Source organism: Gossypium hirsutum, chromosome D08 (genome assembly GCF_007990345.1).
Source record: "Gossypium hirsutum isolate 1008001.06 chromosome D08, Gossypium_hirsutum_v2.1, whole genome shotgun sequence".
Taxonomy (NCBI): Eukaryota; Viridiplantae; Streptophyta; class Magnoliopsida; order Malvales; family Malvaceae; genus Gossypium; species Gossypium hirsutum.
This window is the reverse complement of record NC_053444.1, coordinates 68,822,334-68,837,663: the sequence shown is the minus strand read 5'-3', so window position 1 is coordinate 68,837,663 and position 15,330 is coordinate 68,822,334. Positions and strand designations below refer to the sequence as shown.

The 15,330-nt window shown below is 30.6% G+C and overlaps 3 protein-coding genes, 1 long non-coding RNA gene and 1 other non-coding gene across 8 annotated transcripts; 3 read left to right on the top strand and 2 right to left on the bottom strand.

Moving 5' to 3' along the window:
• The first annotated feature begins 1,451 nt into the window (after positions 1-1,451).
• LOC107932805 (RING-H2 finger protein ATL8) lies at positions 1,452-2,291 on the top strand. The gene has a single exon (XM_016864903.2). The coding sequence runs from the start codon at positions 1,501-1,503 to the stop codon at positions 2,110-2,112; it is 612 nt and encodes a 203-aa protein (XP_016720392.1). The 5' UTR covers positions 1,452-1,500; the 3' UTR covers positions 2,113-2,291.
• Positions 2,292-5,595: 3,304 nt separating this feature from the next.
• On the bottom strand, positions 5,596-8,110 carry LOC107932893 (uncharacterized). Of its 4 annotated transcripts, none has more exons than XR_005917079.1 (5): positions 7,994-8,102; positions 7,789-7,819; positions 7,194-7,689; positions 6,571-6,755; positions 5,596-5,832 (listed from the first exon to the last, which is right to left on the bottom strand). It is a non-coding gene; the product is annotated as an uncharacterized lncRNA (long non-coding RNA). The 4 variants fall into 4 exon arrangements; XR_001693500.2 differs by having other exon boundaries at positions 7,194-7,673; XR_001693499.2 differs by having other exon boundaries at positions 7,194-7,673; positions 7,789-8,110.
• Positions 8,111-9,751: 1,641 nt separating this feature from the next.
• Positions 9,752-9,824, top strand: TRNAA-UGC (transfer RNA alanine (anticodon UGC)). The gene has a single exon. It is a non-coding gene; the product is annotated as a tRNA-Ala (tRNA).
• A 1,211-nt stretch (positions 9,825-11,035) lies between these two features.
• On the bottom strand, positions 11,036-11,828 carry LOC107932815 (uncharacterized). The gene is made up of 2 exons (XM_016864916.2): positions 11,501-11,828; positions 11,036-11,411 (listed from the first exon to the last, which is right to left on the bottom strand). The coding sequence occupies exons 1-2, from the start codon at positions 11,668-11,670 to the stop codon at positions 11,276-11,278; spliced, it is 306 nt and encodes a 101-aa protein (XP_016720405.1). The 5' UTR covers positions 11,671-11,828; the 3' UTR covers positions 11,036-11,275.
• A 1,009-nt stretch (positions 11,829-12,837) lies between these two features.
• Positions 12,838-14,716, top strand: LOC107932808 (peroxiredoxin Q, chloroplastic). Its single transcript, XM_016864905.2, has 4 exons — positions 12,838-13,276; positions 13,350-13,487; positions 13,586-13,675; positions 14,263-14,716. The coding sequence occupies exons 1-4, from the start codon at positions 13,073-13,075 to the stop codon at positions 14,479-14,481; spliced, it is 651 nt and encodes a 216-aa protein (XP_016720394.2). The 5' UTR covers positions 12,838-13,072; the 3' UTR covers positions 14,482-14,716.
• Positions 14,717-15,330: the final 614 nt, after the last annotated feature.

Genomic DNA, 15,330 nt, shown 5'->3' with positions numbered 1-15,330 from the left:
TTGCCGAAAGTTATATTACAGCATCTTAAAGGGGAAAAAAGGGCACAAATGTTAATGTTAAAAGCTTTTTTTTTCTTTTTAAATTCATTTTTAGCTTAAAATGGTCAAAATTGGTTGAAGAATGGATAAGGGTGGAATTCTCTTTCATTTTTAGTTGCTTTTTAACATTAAATTCATGCATGCGGCTACTTGATAAGCTCACCTCTTTTTTCAATTAAATTTGCACGTTTAAAATTTTGTATAAGAACGGATAAGGGCAATTCTTTTAAGAAATATTTAAAGTATAAATTAATATATAATTAAATTATATTTTTACCCTTAAACGAATATAAAAAAATATGTTAAATCTCCTTAAAAATAATACAATCATAAATTAATAAATGATAAAATTATATTTTCATCGCTAAAAAGCTTGAACTTTAATTTTGACCCTCCTAATTTTTTTTTTGTGGGTTCACCCCTATAGTATCAGATTTTGTTAGATAAGATTAACTGCATCAAATATTTTTAAAATATGTGTATATATATATATATCATATTTGACTGAGATTGTGAAAATTAATAGTAAAAGTACTATTGAGGCTCTGCTACTAAAAATTAAATTGCATTTTGTCCCATTTACTTAAAAAAATTAGTAAATTAATTATTGCACTTTAGTTCAAAGAACAAATTGGTTATTTCTATTAAAATTTTCGTCCATTTTTACTAGCGTGGCTGACAGAATAACCAGATAGTGATACAAGGCATGCCACATGTACATCATGCTAACATACAGGGACTAGTTTTTATCGGTGGGAATGGATGCCATTTTAAATAAACGAACCAACTTGCTCTCTGATCTAACGTAAATGACTAATTTATTTATTTCTTACGTAAACAAAATAAAATACAATTTAACTTTTAATACAAAAATTTGCACAATACTTTCATTTGAAAAAGGCAAAGCAACCTTTTTGATTTTGCAAACACATAATGATTTGCCCTTTAATTTATATTCCACCTAACCTTGCTTTCAAATACAGCATGAATCAGCCAGCAAGCAGCAAAGCACATGCATGAAAAGTGCCTTCCATCCTACAGCATGGCCCCGTTTTCTAATCACTGTGTATACTCAGGGTTTTTAAATCGATTCCGTTAATTTATACCAATTTTCGAATCAATAAATTTAATGACTTTTAATAATTTGTTATTTAATTGATTTTCTCGATTCGATTCCATTCAAACAATCATATCTGAACTATAAATATATAATTTTCAATTACATAAAATTTAAAATTAAATATAAATATCTATTCTAAAACATTTTTATACAATTTTTTAATAAAATCTAATAAAAATAAAATGATTAGGATGGTAATTTAAATGGGGATAATCAGCACCGTCATATCAACAGTTATTTTATAGTGTGACCTAATCATATCATCCTTTTTTTATTCCAAATAAAAAGCTGCCCACTATGCTCCTATCTTCGGGTCCCCTCCATCTCTCTCTCTCTATATTATGGGAGTCTTATATTCTCCACTAAATCAAACCCCCCATTTTCATTTCTTGCTAATCAATACTCCATTTCCCTTTTTGTTTTTATTTTCAATGTGTTTCTTTGTAGATGATCCAGGGCTAATTTTAAGCCATTTCCTTTACAAAACAGCTGTTTTTTTAGCAGTTTTAAGATGGGTTTTGTCTTGGCTTCTTAATCTTAGATTCAAAGACATAAACTCTTTCTTCTTCACTCCTAAATTTTCATCAAATTCTCATCAAATTTCTTCAGACATGATCAGAGACAACTTGGTTTTAACAACCTATGGGGATGCTAAACAAAGGATGCCTTGGGTTTCTGACACGTGTGCTGTTTGCTTGTGTGAGCTCAAAGAAGGTGATGATGTAAGGGAATTGAGGAACTGTTGCCACGTATTCCATCAAGATTGCATTGATAGATGGGCAGGCTATGATCATGATCATGATCATGATGATGGAGATGATAATCATAAGACTTGTCCAGTTTGTAGGGCACCTTTGCTTACTTGTTCTCAAAGCTTTGGTTGGCCTAATAATGAACCAAGTTGGGCGGTTGATAGGTTACTTTACCTATTTGGTGATGATCTTCTTCCTTAGAAGTTAGAACCACATATATTTAATTATCTACTTTTTTTTAATATTTAATTTTATAGATTGTCAACAAATTAGGTAAACTAGATTGTATTAGATTTTAAATGATTTTTTATTTTATTTTTAATGGACTCACTAATAATGATGTATGTATTTATACTCAATATATATATTTTTTAATTTCATATATTAATTATTGAATTGTGATGGAGATAGAGTTTGGAGCAATGTTTATTATATATTTTTGCAGGGTATGGTGAAAAAAGGGTTAATTTTGTTCTAAACTCCAAAGCTTGACCCTTGGAGTGTTATGTCTAAAAAATCAAATTACAATTATATTTTTTTTATTTCTTTTCTTTTTTTTTTCATAAATTGTTTATTTCCTTTGGATTGTAAATAAACTACAAAGGTTCCCCCTCTCAATTTGGTGGTGTATTTTGATGGTAAATGTAGTATGGATTTACTTGTAATAAGAATTGGATTTTGTTTCTTTTATTTAAAATTATACATTAAATTAAAGAGTAAACTGGTTTTTGGTTAAATATTTTAACCATTTTTACTGTTAAAAGTTGTTCCATGCAAGTCAACATGAGGTACATGTAACATGCCATGTGTCATTGTTTGGTTATTCCATCAACTATATCAGTTTTTAACAATACAAATGTATGAAATTTTTATAAGAAATGACCAATTTGTTATTTGATCTAATGTACAGGGATTAATTTCCCCACTTTTTGAGGAAGAGAATAAAATATAATCTGACTTCTAATACAAAAGCTCTCATGGTACTTTTATCGAATTTAAGTATGTGTTTTTTATCTTCAGTTCATACTTATAAAAAAAAAAGGTTGAAAATTGTGTTTGTGTTGGTTAATTTAAACTTAATTATATTTATATTCATTTGTTTAATTCAACTTATTTATAAACATTAAACGGATATTATATAAATATGTTAATGAACATGTTTACAAACAATCATAGAAAAAAATTTAAGATATAAAATAATAAAAAATATCAATAATTATATTATAAATAAAATAAACATATAATATTAATATATAATACCTAAATGATAAACTAATTTTATATAAATTATCAAACAAATAAATAAAAACAAATTTATAAACTAAATATATATTATTTTTGTTGGATTTATTTAATAAACCAGCCCGATTTACCAAGGCCAAATCCTATTCATGTATAGTGCTAAGTGCATTCAGTGGGTGTGAGGTGAGAGCACAACTGAATTAATAGATTAATATATGAAAATACTTTCAATATAAATAATTTAATTTTATATCAAGGTTGAAATTTGATTGGTTATATTTAATAAAATTGAAATCTGAATTTTTAGCCTTTTTTATACTTATTGGTAAGTATTACCATTTTTTTAGACCGCACATAAGCATTCAACTTTATATCAAATGCTTTCTTTTTCTAGAGATAGAATTAGAACCTACTTTTTATATGACTTTCGATAAAGTTCAATCATGAAATGAGCTAATAATTAAATGTAGATGACCAAGATGGTACCGCATTGGAATCTTTGGAAAAATTTTGGCTACCATGAGATGACACCATATATTTGATTGCTATATTTCCTTTTTTGAAGAGACCAATTCCTACAGTTTCTAAAAATATTTTTTTTTTCAAAAATAGAGGGAATTAGTAATTAAGAATCTTCATAGTCAACCTATTGGAATTTGGATATGAGCATAGTTTTTACCTTTGCATTAATTCAATTGAAATTGTTAAGAGTAATTGATTTAATAGAATTTTTTTCGATTTGATTTTATTAGTTTTTAACATAAAATTAATTTTAATCAAGAAAAATTACTTAATTGATCAGTTTTTCGATCAATTAAACTAGAATTAATAAGTTAAGTCTATATTATTATATATTATAAAATAAAAAAGATTCACTTACATTAATGTAAAACTTCTAGATTTTATGTCATTATTTCATAACTTTTTTTATACCATTAACAATTCGACCATTGAATTTATTAACAGATTCCATACATTGTTGATTACAGCAGAAACAGTCGAGAGATTTATTGTTAAAACTAAGATAAATAAATCAGGAGATTGTGATAATAATAAAGTTCACTTGAATTTCGTCAAAGGTTTGAAGGATTCTTTTCAATGTTATTCCCTTTTCTTCTTTTGATGGATACTTGTAATAGAATATCGAAATTGATTATAGACGACAGATAGGTAATGTAGTGAGATGTCAATACTCCGGTCCCTGCCTTCACATCTCAATATGTTATCATCAGTCACCTATAGTCATTCTCGATATTCTGATACAAATATTCATTAAATGAAAAAATAGAATAATATCAAAAAGAATCCTTCAACCGTTTGAGAAATGCTTCTACTTCTGCCTCTGCTAACAATGGATGAAATTTTACACATATAATTGACGACCACAACTGCTATCTCAGTTATTCTCGAATCCAACATAGGTCAATCTACTTCTCCTAAACTATCGGTGCAAACCACTCCGGCCACTTACAACTCCGCCAACCCTACTTCGGTTATATGCTAATCTCGTATCGAAACATGGACATCCATTTCTCTCGAACTATCGGCACTTACCACTCTCGACTCCCGAAACTGTAGTTCAAACATCCTGGCCTCCTCAATAACATATGCATAAAATCAATGGCATTTCACTATGCGATACAGAAACCCGGAAAGGTTGAGAAAAATCTTCAAAACCGAATAAACCGTAACCACTGAAAAGGCTGGCAAGATAAAAATTAAACAAGTGACACACCGGTGCAGCAAAGGCTTGTTCCTAGAGTGGCTTGGCCATAATTGAGTCTAGTTTTCGATTTCGAGTACCAGAAGTTAACGCAGCTCTTACTGATGTTACCTGTGGGAACGAATATGAAATCCCTAGACAATTTGGTCGTATTTCAAAGCTGAAAAGGTTCTATTACAATCAGATTTATGCTTTGGGTCAGAACAGAGGCAAAATACAGGGAATTTGGTTAAATATCGCATAGCAAGTTCAAGTGAATACTGATATCAAAGCTGAAATTTCAAACCATTCGAAGGGATATATGGTGGGATAAAAGTATCATAGAGGCCTTTTGTTAGAAGTCAGATTGTATTTTGTCTCTTTTACTAAATAAATGAGCAAATTAGTTTTTATATTTTAAATAAAAAAAGCAAATTGGTCATTTTTGTTAAAAGTTTCATCTATTTGTACTATTAAATACTAACGTGGCTGGCTGAATAACTAGGTAGTGCCACGTAGCATGTCACGTAAACCTCATGCTAATGTAAAGGGATCGGTTTATAATAGTATAAATGGATGGAATTTTTAAAAGAATGATCAATTTGCTTTTTGATGTAACAATAAAGACTACTTTGCTCATTTTTTGAGTAGAGGAGCAAAATACAATCCGGCTTCTAGTACAAGAATCTCTATTATACTTTTACAGGATATGGTGTTATTTCACTAGTAAGATTCTATTATACTGTGTAAAAATTAATAAAAAAACAGAAAATATGGACGTTGGTAACAAATGAAAGCATAGGATCCAGTACGTAGTGATGGCTTACATCAGCTTAATCCAGACATCTTTCACTAAAACTTTCATTATTGAGGAAAAAAAGCTACCAAAAAGCAAACAATTCCTCACCACATTAGCTGGAAATGGCCATTCCGCAACCGCGTGAAAGAGCATGCTGCTGCTCCATCATTGGCGCATTCTACGCACAAAAAAAAAACACTAAATTAGCGCTTCAATTCCATTCCACAGATCCAGTCCTCAAACTATAAAGGCTGCGACTCTTCCAATTAAAATTAATAACATTATTCACGCATCGATTACAATCACGATTACAGTGAAGGGATCGAGTCATTGATTACGCATTTGCATGCTCTGTGTTGATCGATGCAGTTACTGATTCAATTTTTCAACAATTCTTCTCGTACCGAAACAAAATATGCATCAAAGTAAAAAGCTTCGGACTCTTCAAATCATAAAAAGTAACATCATTCACGCATCGATTTACAATCACGACTCTAGTGAACAGATCGGATCATTGATTATTGAACTAACAAGTAGCATGCTCAGTGTTGGTCGATGCAGTCACTGATTCAGTTTTTCAACAATTCCTCTCATACCGAAACAGACTAAGCATCAAACTAAAGAGTTTCCGACGCTTCAAATCATAATGAATAACATCATTCACACATCGGTTTACAATCACGATTCCAGTGAACAGATCGGATCATTGATTAATGAACTAGCAAGTAGCATGCTCAGTGTTGAGCAAGGTGGTGTGCATAAAAGAGTGGAAGCTAATCGATACAGTTAGTGATTCAGCTTTTCAACAATTTCAATCATACAGAAACAAAATGTATCTAATGATAGCAGATCATAGCTGAGAGAGGTTCAAATCTAGAAGTTAAAAAGAAAAAGAAAAAAGAGAGGAGAAATATACCTGCTCACAAGCAGAAGCGAAATTGTGGCCTTTGGAAACGGCTCTCCAGCCAGATCTGGGGAGCTTTTAAAGCCGAGTCTATTCACTACACGGCGTCGTATTTCAATCACCAGATGTTCATGAGTCATGACCGAGTTATAATAAATTCCATGTTTTGGACTCGGGCTCCACTTCGCTTGGCTCACCTAAATCGCACGCACGTTTTATTGTTTTAAAATATTTAATTTTTTTTTATATTGCATAAGCCTAATTCCATTATATATACATTATTGTCAAGAACACGTGAGTTCAAATGCTCTTAAATGAATTATCTTTCTATTTTATAAGTTTAGAAAGAGCTATGTGTAATTCTAGACATTGTATTAAAAAAATAAATATGATCAAAAACTTAATTATCTTCTAAACTAACTATTTGTAAAGTAAAATTTACATACGATGAGACAATAAAATAATCCTTCAATCTTTTTAAATTCGAGATTTATCTAGAATATCTCAACAAATTCTCTAACTAAAAAGTTTCATAATGTTTAACAAGTCACCCGAAAAAAACATAACAGAAATGAGACAACAATTACTTAATGAATCTCCAACTGCAAAATACATAAAATGAAGCACGAACCGACCTGTTTGGGAACCGAGTTCTCAACAAGGTAACCCTTATAATGATTCTCTATGCACTAGAGGAGATACTTGAATGTCTCGATCTCACACGGGTGCGTGGGTCCACCATTGTGATTGTATCTGAATTCCTCCTCGGCTTTTTCCAACAAAATCTTGAAAACGGGATGGGTAAGGTAACTCGTAGGGATGATAAACCTTCGAAGCTCCGAACCGACGGAAACCGCCAAATATCCTTTTGGAACATCGGGTGACGGTTTGGGACTCGTGCAACTTTCCTAATCGGAATCAAAGTACATAGCTATTCGTTACCCTTCTGTTGAATGGTCTTGATGCACCCCTGGGATCGTCACCGGAGTGGGGAGCACTCGACCTCAAACCTTATGCGACATTTTGCCATTTTTTAAGGATTTCCTTTAGTCGAACAATCTGCCGAATCCCGGCCACCTTGCTACCACCGCCGCCTCGGTCATCCATCATTAAAACTTTCATACATAAAAGCTTTCCATGATTAAAGCAAATTAACCATAATTTAAATTAACAAAAAAATAAAACCCAAAAAAAAATCTAAGAATTAATAATTAAAGAATAGCTTATTACCTGAAATTTATAGGAAGAATTAGCAGATAACCTGAAGAAGAAAAGCCATTACCAAACAGGAAAAAAAAAAGCTTTTTGGAGGAAATTAAAGCAAAAATTACAACAAAAAATTGGGAAAAAAAATAGAGGATTACAAAAAAGACTAAATATTCATTAGAGAACTTTTTAAAAAAATAAAAAAAATCAGATTTTTTTTAATTATTACAAGTAAATTTGTTGTTTGATTGAATATTTTGCCTGTCACAAAAAAATTTCTTTGGATAAAGCCAGTGTGTAGGACTTGGTGGTTGGAGTTTTTCCGTTTTTTCCGTTTTATTTGCCCTTTGGCTGCTAAAATCTATATAATATCTATAATTAATTGAAATGGGTTAATATATTTTTGGTCCCTAAACTTGTTAACTAGGTCCATGTTGGTCCATGTACCTTTTTTGTTCCTTAAACTTGGATGTTTGATGATGTGTCACTCAAAGATTGTACTATGTGACACAATTTGAGAATATCATGTAATCAAACTTTTACATTTTCTAGTTTTAAAAACCAAAATGGACATAATTGCAAAATCCAGATACTAAAAATATATAGATACCAAAATAGACCTGATGGTCAAATTTAAAGATAAAAAATTATATTCCTTTTAATTTTACATATGAGGTTACAAAATTATAGTTGAATTTTAGTAATTTTTTTATTATTCACCCAATATCACTAAATTATTTGTTAATTTATGTTTTGGTCATTCAACTTCAAAAACTTACAAATTGGTCACTGAATGATTCAAAAATTTTCATTTAAGTCATTAAACTATTCGAAAGTTTTTATTTAAGTCACTATGCTATCAATTTTTTTAAAAAAAAGTATGGCTAGGGTGCTCCAAGCAATGATTCAATGATTTGTATGATTGGTATGATTGGTATGGTGTATCAATGCCCATTGACGAGTAGAATAGTATACCTTAGATCTAAGTAGATCTGACAATCAGTGTTAGAGATTGGATAAGAAAGATGTTTGGATTTTATTTCTCAACTTTGTGACGTCCAAAGTTGCTTCATGAAAAAAAAAAAAGCCTAAACTGTAGAAGATAAGTGGAAGAAGAACTTCGGACTGGTGCAAGTAGGGAGAACAAAAAAGGGCACATAGCAGCGGTTTTAACATCTTAGTGACTTAGATGAAAGCTGTTGAGAAGTTCAATAAACATTTTGTAACTTTTTGAAGATTAGTGACCAAAACGTAAATTTACTAATGGTTTAATGACTTGAATGTAGTTTACCCTAATTAACAATTAGAAGTAAAAAAAAAACAGTATTATTCGAACCTTAGCCTTGTGGCAAGGATCTATCTGTTTCATGCCAAGTTTTTGTGCTTTTGTAAGTTACTTTTTTCCTAACTCAACCTTTAAAGGATTTGGATCATTAGAGATTGATTTTTTAATAGAAATAAATTTGTTAAATCTATGAGTTTAGGGATTTTTCGAAGCCATAACTCATTAAATTCATGTTAGTCATTTTGTTTTATTTTCTTCTTCTTTTTCCCCCACATTATCGCTTTTTATATGTAGAATAAGAATAATCAAATGCATACCTATAATATTTTATCATAAGTTGAGTTTAAAGATCTACCTCGTAAAAAATGAGATGAACTTGGATGCTTTCCGATTTTCATAAGACAAACATGAGTTTAGAAGACATTAGATTTCATGTTTCAAAGGAAACAGAAAACATAAAATAATCTAAAATTGTGTCACATTATCACTTAATTTTTTTTTATGTTCATGTTAATCTCGTAATTTGATAACTTTTTCAAATTGATTCATAAGTTTAGATTTCATTAAATTTTTTTTTATGTTCATGCTAATCTCGTAATTTATATCTCATGTCCTTATCCAAGTTCAAGTTGTTTAGTTTGTTTAGGCCATTTTATATTATTACAAGGACATGAGATATAAATTAACTATGAACTCTTGTTAGGGGATGTAGCTCAAATGGTAGAGCGCTCGCTTTGCATGCGAGAGGCACGGGGTTCGATCCCCCGCATCTCCACGTACATCTTTTGTCTCAACTTTAGTTTTGGTCAAATTATTTTTAGCCCCTGCAATATCTGTAAATCATGAATTTACTACCCCTTTTTATTTTGATTTGGTCGATTTTAATTCTTATACTTTTTAAATTTTAAATTTTAAACAGTAGAAGTTAAATTCATTAGGTAAATTGTAAACTTAATTCATGTCCACCAATTTAATCATTTTAATCCCTATTCTTTTCAAATTTTAAAATTTTAAAATTTTAGTCTTAACTCAAAATAATAATTGTTTAAATCTATTAATTAAAAAAAACGTGACTTTATAAATATTATGTAATATAATAATCTATAATCCTTAATCTTTTTTTAATGAAAATATTGACCAAAATTTTAAATTTTTTTATTGATGTTGGCATGGCAGTCTATATGTATTTCATATTGACATGATACTCTGTTTATCTTATATATCACGCTAATAAATAATTTAAAAATTATAAAAATATTCAAAGAAATTAAAATTCAAAAAACTTATAACAAGTTCTTAAAAAAAAAGAAAAGAAAAAGAGAGCATGCATGTGGATTGATATGTGAACTTTAATGTCTAAAAAATTAAAAAAAAAAACAACAATTCTAATTATTTTTGAAAGGTTTACAATTAAATATGACTTTTTTAAAGGTTGAGGTTCAAATATAGCTTAAAAAAATAAAGGTGAAATTGATAAAAAAAATGTAACCGTTAAGGGTTAAATTTAATATTATACCAAAAAGAAATGTATAATTTTGAGCATTCAACTTTCTTGATACATATCAACATCTCTTCATAAACCAAAAAGCACAATAAGAACTTGCAATAAACATATTGAAATACATTTTGATTTTGCGTAAATTTATATATAAATTTATCATTTGATTCAATTCTCACAAATTATTAAAATAGTTATTGATGTAAGATCATTTTATTTTATATATTGTATTAAAAAATAATTATATTAAAAATTAAAAAATTTATTTCTTAAAGTTTCATAAAACTAAAGTTATATGTGTATAATTGCACTAAAATTTATATATTAAATTACACGGTGAATAAATTGTAATTTATAATTTTGAGATTTATCCGAGATGATATTTTTTGGTAAATGTGAGATTAGAACACAAATTCAAGCCAAAATGATTAAAACAATACAATTTACCTGAACTCAAAATCTCAATCCTAAATTGAACTAAATAGAGATGACTCGAAAATATGAACTTTAAATCGATTAAATTCAAATTAATTTGATACAAATATAACCCAAGAAATTCGAGGCGCATTTGCATAATCATGATCGGAGATGTAAATGTACCATATATAGCACTGAAAATTTAAACTATTTCTTGCATTTCTTGAAATTCCATGGCAGAAATTTTAAAAAAGAAAGAAAAAACATATTCGAAAAATCTAAGAGGATTTGAAAGGGTTAATAACATTACACTAATCATCTTTTAATCGCTTGAGAAGCTTGGAAGCCCAGAGCCGTACACGGCGTTTGAGGGAGTAACCGACGATGATTCCGGCGACGAAGCAAAATCCACAGAGTTTTGAACACGTCCACAGCGAAACAACTTGCCTGCAAAATTCGAAAGCGAGATAGATTGCAAGGATTATTGTTAAGTAATTAGAGGTTAAGTTGATTGAAATGGACGATGGATAATATACCTCGGAGGCCTGCTGACTAAAACACGAGCTGTATCAACGGAAGAAGCGCCGGCTGCTCCGCCACTACCTCCTCCGCCGCGAAGATTGTAGGGGAGTTCGGGAAAGAAAGAAGGGGAACCTGATTTTGTGTCCTTTGGGAAGGAACGGACCAGATTCTGTAATTCTTCCATTGTTGATGTTCAATTGCCGAAAACCCTAAATCCCTCTTTTTTTTTTTCCTTTAGTTGTTAATATTTCAAATTTTCGAACTCAAAATAAACGCATTGAGCCTTGCTCTATAATTAAAGGATTGGGCCAAAGTCTAGTGATGGCTATGTGGCTCAATGGTACATTTCATAAAAGGTTGGATTGGGATTTTATTTTTGAAATAAATTTATTTTGGGTTTACTTCAGTTGGAATTAATTATTAGTTGAATATTAAAAATTTTTAAAAAAAAACTTTAAAATAAAAATACTAAATTAGGCAAATTAGACAAGTTTACTGAAGAGGGTATTAGCATTGTTGAAGGGAGGTCAATTCTTTTGGAAAATTTTTCGAAATATTGCTCGTACCAACACAAATTCTTCATCCGGTCAATATTCTCTTTAGTTAAGATTTGTATCTTGACTTTAATAAGCTTGAGATGACAATTTTGAAAGAGTAAAAGCACCTAGTTGAAACCAGCCATGCATAACGTATAACTACCTATTAAGGGTGAGTTTGGATGGGCGGTGCGTTTACCTGCGATTAGAGTAAAAACAGCAGTGGCGGTGAGATTAGATACTGTAGCATGAGACAAAAAATAAGTTAAACGCACCGCACCGCACCCAATCGCCCATCCAAACCTACCCTAAGAAAATATAGACATTTGCGCTTGGTAGTGTTTAGGCCTAAGTCCTACAGCACATTTGACCCTATAGTGGTAGTGAGTCACACCAACATTGGTCTCGAATAAATAAGGTAAAGAAAGAAAAAGAAAAGGAGAAAAATAATAATAAAGAGGTAATTGTATTTGGTAATTGTTCTCATACTTGGGTGTGAATTAAGTAATTGTTTCTGCATTGAGGCATGAACTTGATAATTATTCCCACATTATTGATGTTTGAATTTTAGGATTTTCACTTTACAAGGAAATAACTTGGATAAAAGAGGTTTAGGCCCCAGTGTGAGAACAATGGCTAAATTCAAGGACTAACTTGAATAAAAAAAGTTCAAGCTCCAATGAAAGAAGTATTATCAAATTCAGGCCCCAAATAGTAATTTAACCCTAAAAAAATCTCTTTTAGCATCCACGTACGGAAACAAACCAATAACATTACCGATCATAGATAATAATTTTTAATAATTTAAAAGGTATATAAATGACTAAACTCCAAATTTACCCAATTCTTCATTACACTTAACGCATGGAATCGGCAAAGATTTTAGGGGACACCAATTGTCCACGCCGATGATCTATCATCATTCACCATTCTTCTCCCATATCCCCTATGATCCAATAACCATTCACCCATCACCAATCTCTTATCTTTTTCTTCTTCAAAATCCAACCGAACACAAAAAAGCTTCCCTTTTCTTCACTAAACCCATTAATGGCTTCTTCTCTCAGTCTTTCAAGCCACACAGTGGCTTCATTATTCCCTTCTCACACTTCAAAGCCCCAATTGTCACTTTCTAAATCCATCCCAATTCTCACCAAGTCATCACAGTCTCAATTTCACGGCCTTAAATTCTCTCACTCTTCTTCTCTTTCAATCCCTCGTTTTTCCACTTTTAAAACCTCGATTTCTGCTAAGGTACATTGTTGATTGATTTTGGGTTTTTGTTGTTTTGTTTGACCGTTTATGAATTTAGGGTTTTTTGGGGCAGGTGAATAAAGGTGCAGTTCCTCCAGCATTTACTTTGAAAGATCAAGATGGGAAAACTGTAAGCCTTTCAAAGTTTAAAGGGAAGCCTGTTGTGGTTTATTTTTACCCTGCTGATGAAACCCCTGGTTGCACCAAACAGGTGATTGTTTTTATTTTAAAAAAAAGAATTGGTTTTTTGTGTGTGTGCGTGTGGAAGCCATTGTTGATGCTTGAATTTTGGTTGTGTAAATTGGACAGGCGTGTGCTTTTAGAGATTCTTATGAGAAGTTTAAGAAAGCTGGAGCTGAAGTTATTGGGATAAGTGTTGATAGTGCAGAATCTCACAAGGTAAAATTTGTATGATTTTGAGTTGAAAATGTATATGGTTGTGTTTCAAATTTTCGCGGGAAAATAAATTGGTGATTAGTTGGCAAAACAACCATGGACGATGTCCATGGAGTAACTAAGTAAGAGTTAGATTGTAAACTCATCATTCTTTTAAAAATTTTATCTATTTCTATAGTGGCACGGATGTCTTTAAGATTGTATTTTATCCTCCTTCCTTCAAAAAATGAAAAATTTAGTTCTTAGTCTGTCATATCAGTTTTTAACCGTACAAAAAGATTTTTTAATAGAAATGACTAATTTATTGTTTGATTTAAAGTATAAAGATTAATTTATCTATTATCGGATAAAGGGGTAAAATACAATCCGAGCCTACGGAGCCATATCTTCAGCATCACGCTAAAGGGATTCTAGTTTCTGCATGTAGGATGGTTTGGTTGTCTAGAAACATTTTGATCTGCTTTTTCGCGGTTCGAACATTATATGCAAAACGAGTTAATTGTTTTTGTATGATGTCTGCATTTACAATTATTGAAATGGCATCCAAATCACTCGGAAAAACTGACGGTTTTTGTTTCCGATTGGATAAGAACTTTGCCAAGAAATACAGGCTACCATTTACGTTGCTAAGCGACGAGGGCAACAAGGTGAGGAAAGAGTGGGGAGTTCCATCGGATCTATTCGGAACATTGCCTGGAAGACAAACATATGTTCTCGACAAAAAAGGGGTTGTTCAACTCATTTACAACAACCAGTTTCAGCCGGAGAAACATATCGACGAAACCTTGAAAATACTTCAAAGTTTGTAAAAAACATATGTGCTCTTGGGGTTAGACAAGTTGTGTTTTTTTTTTTTTGGTATGATTCTGTAGCTGTGTTTTTTGGACCAGCTGATCATTTGTGTTGTTGGAAATTAAGGTGCAAATCTTGGTCTCATGGATTCTTACAATGTAGGAGAATTATGTGTAAATTGTATTATGTTCAATTGAGAACATAGTTTGATGTTGTTTTAAATCTAATGGGAATCCATAAATGCTTCAAATATTCAAATTCTTTTATGTAATTAAGTTTAATTTCTAATTGAATTTTTGAATTTAGATCAAAATTAATAAATTTATTTTCAAGTTTTAATAATTAATTTTTATCATCAAATCTAATTGTATCCAAATTTAATCCATTGGTAAATTTATAATTAAAAAATGGGGGATTACAATAAAGAGGCTAGTAGTGAGTAGTGACCCTGGCCTCTTAAAATAGGGAATTACAATTTTGGCCTTTTAAATTTTATAAAATTACAAGTTAGTACATGGTAAAATTATATTTTGACCCCAAAAATTGATAGAATTTTAATTTAACATTTCTAAAATTATAAATGTATGAGCTACTAAAATGGTGAAATTGTATCATAACTCTCATAAAAGTATGTAACTTAATTCTACCTCAAAAAATAAAATTCTAACTTTATCCCTAGAACCGGTTAAATTGAAAATTGGTGATTGGATTAATTCGACCACGCATCCAATTTTAAAAACCTTCCAACAAGAATTTATTTACATAAAGGAAATTAGATACATATGTAGAAAAAATAAATTTTTATTTTTTATTTGAGCACAAGTCTAATTGAATGCAAAAGATTAAGACAAATATATAGCAAGGCA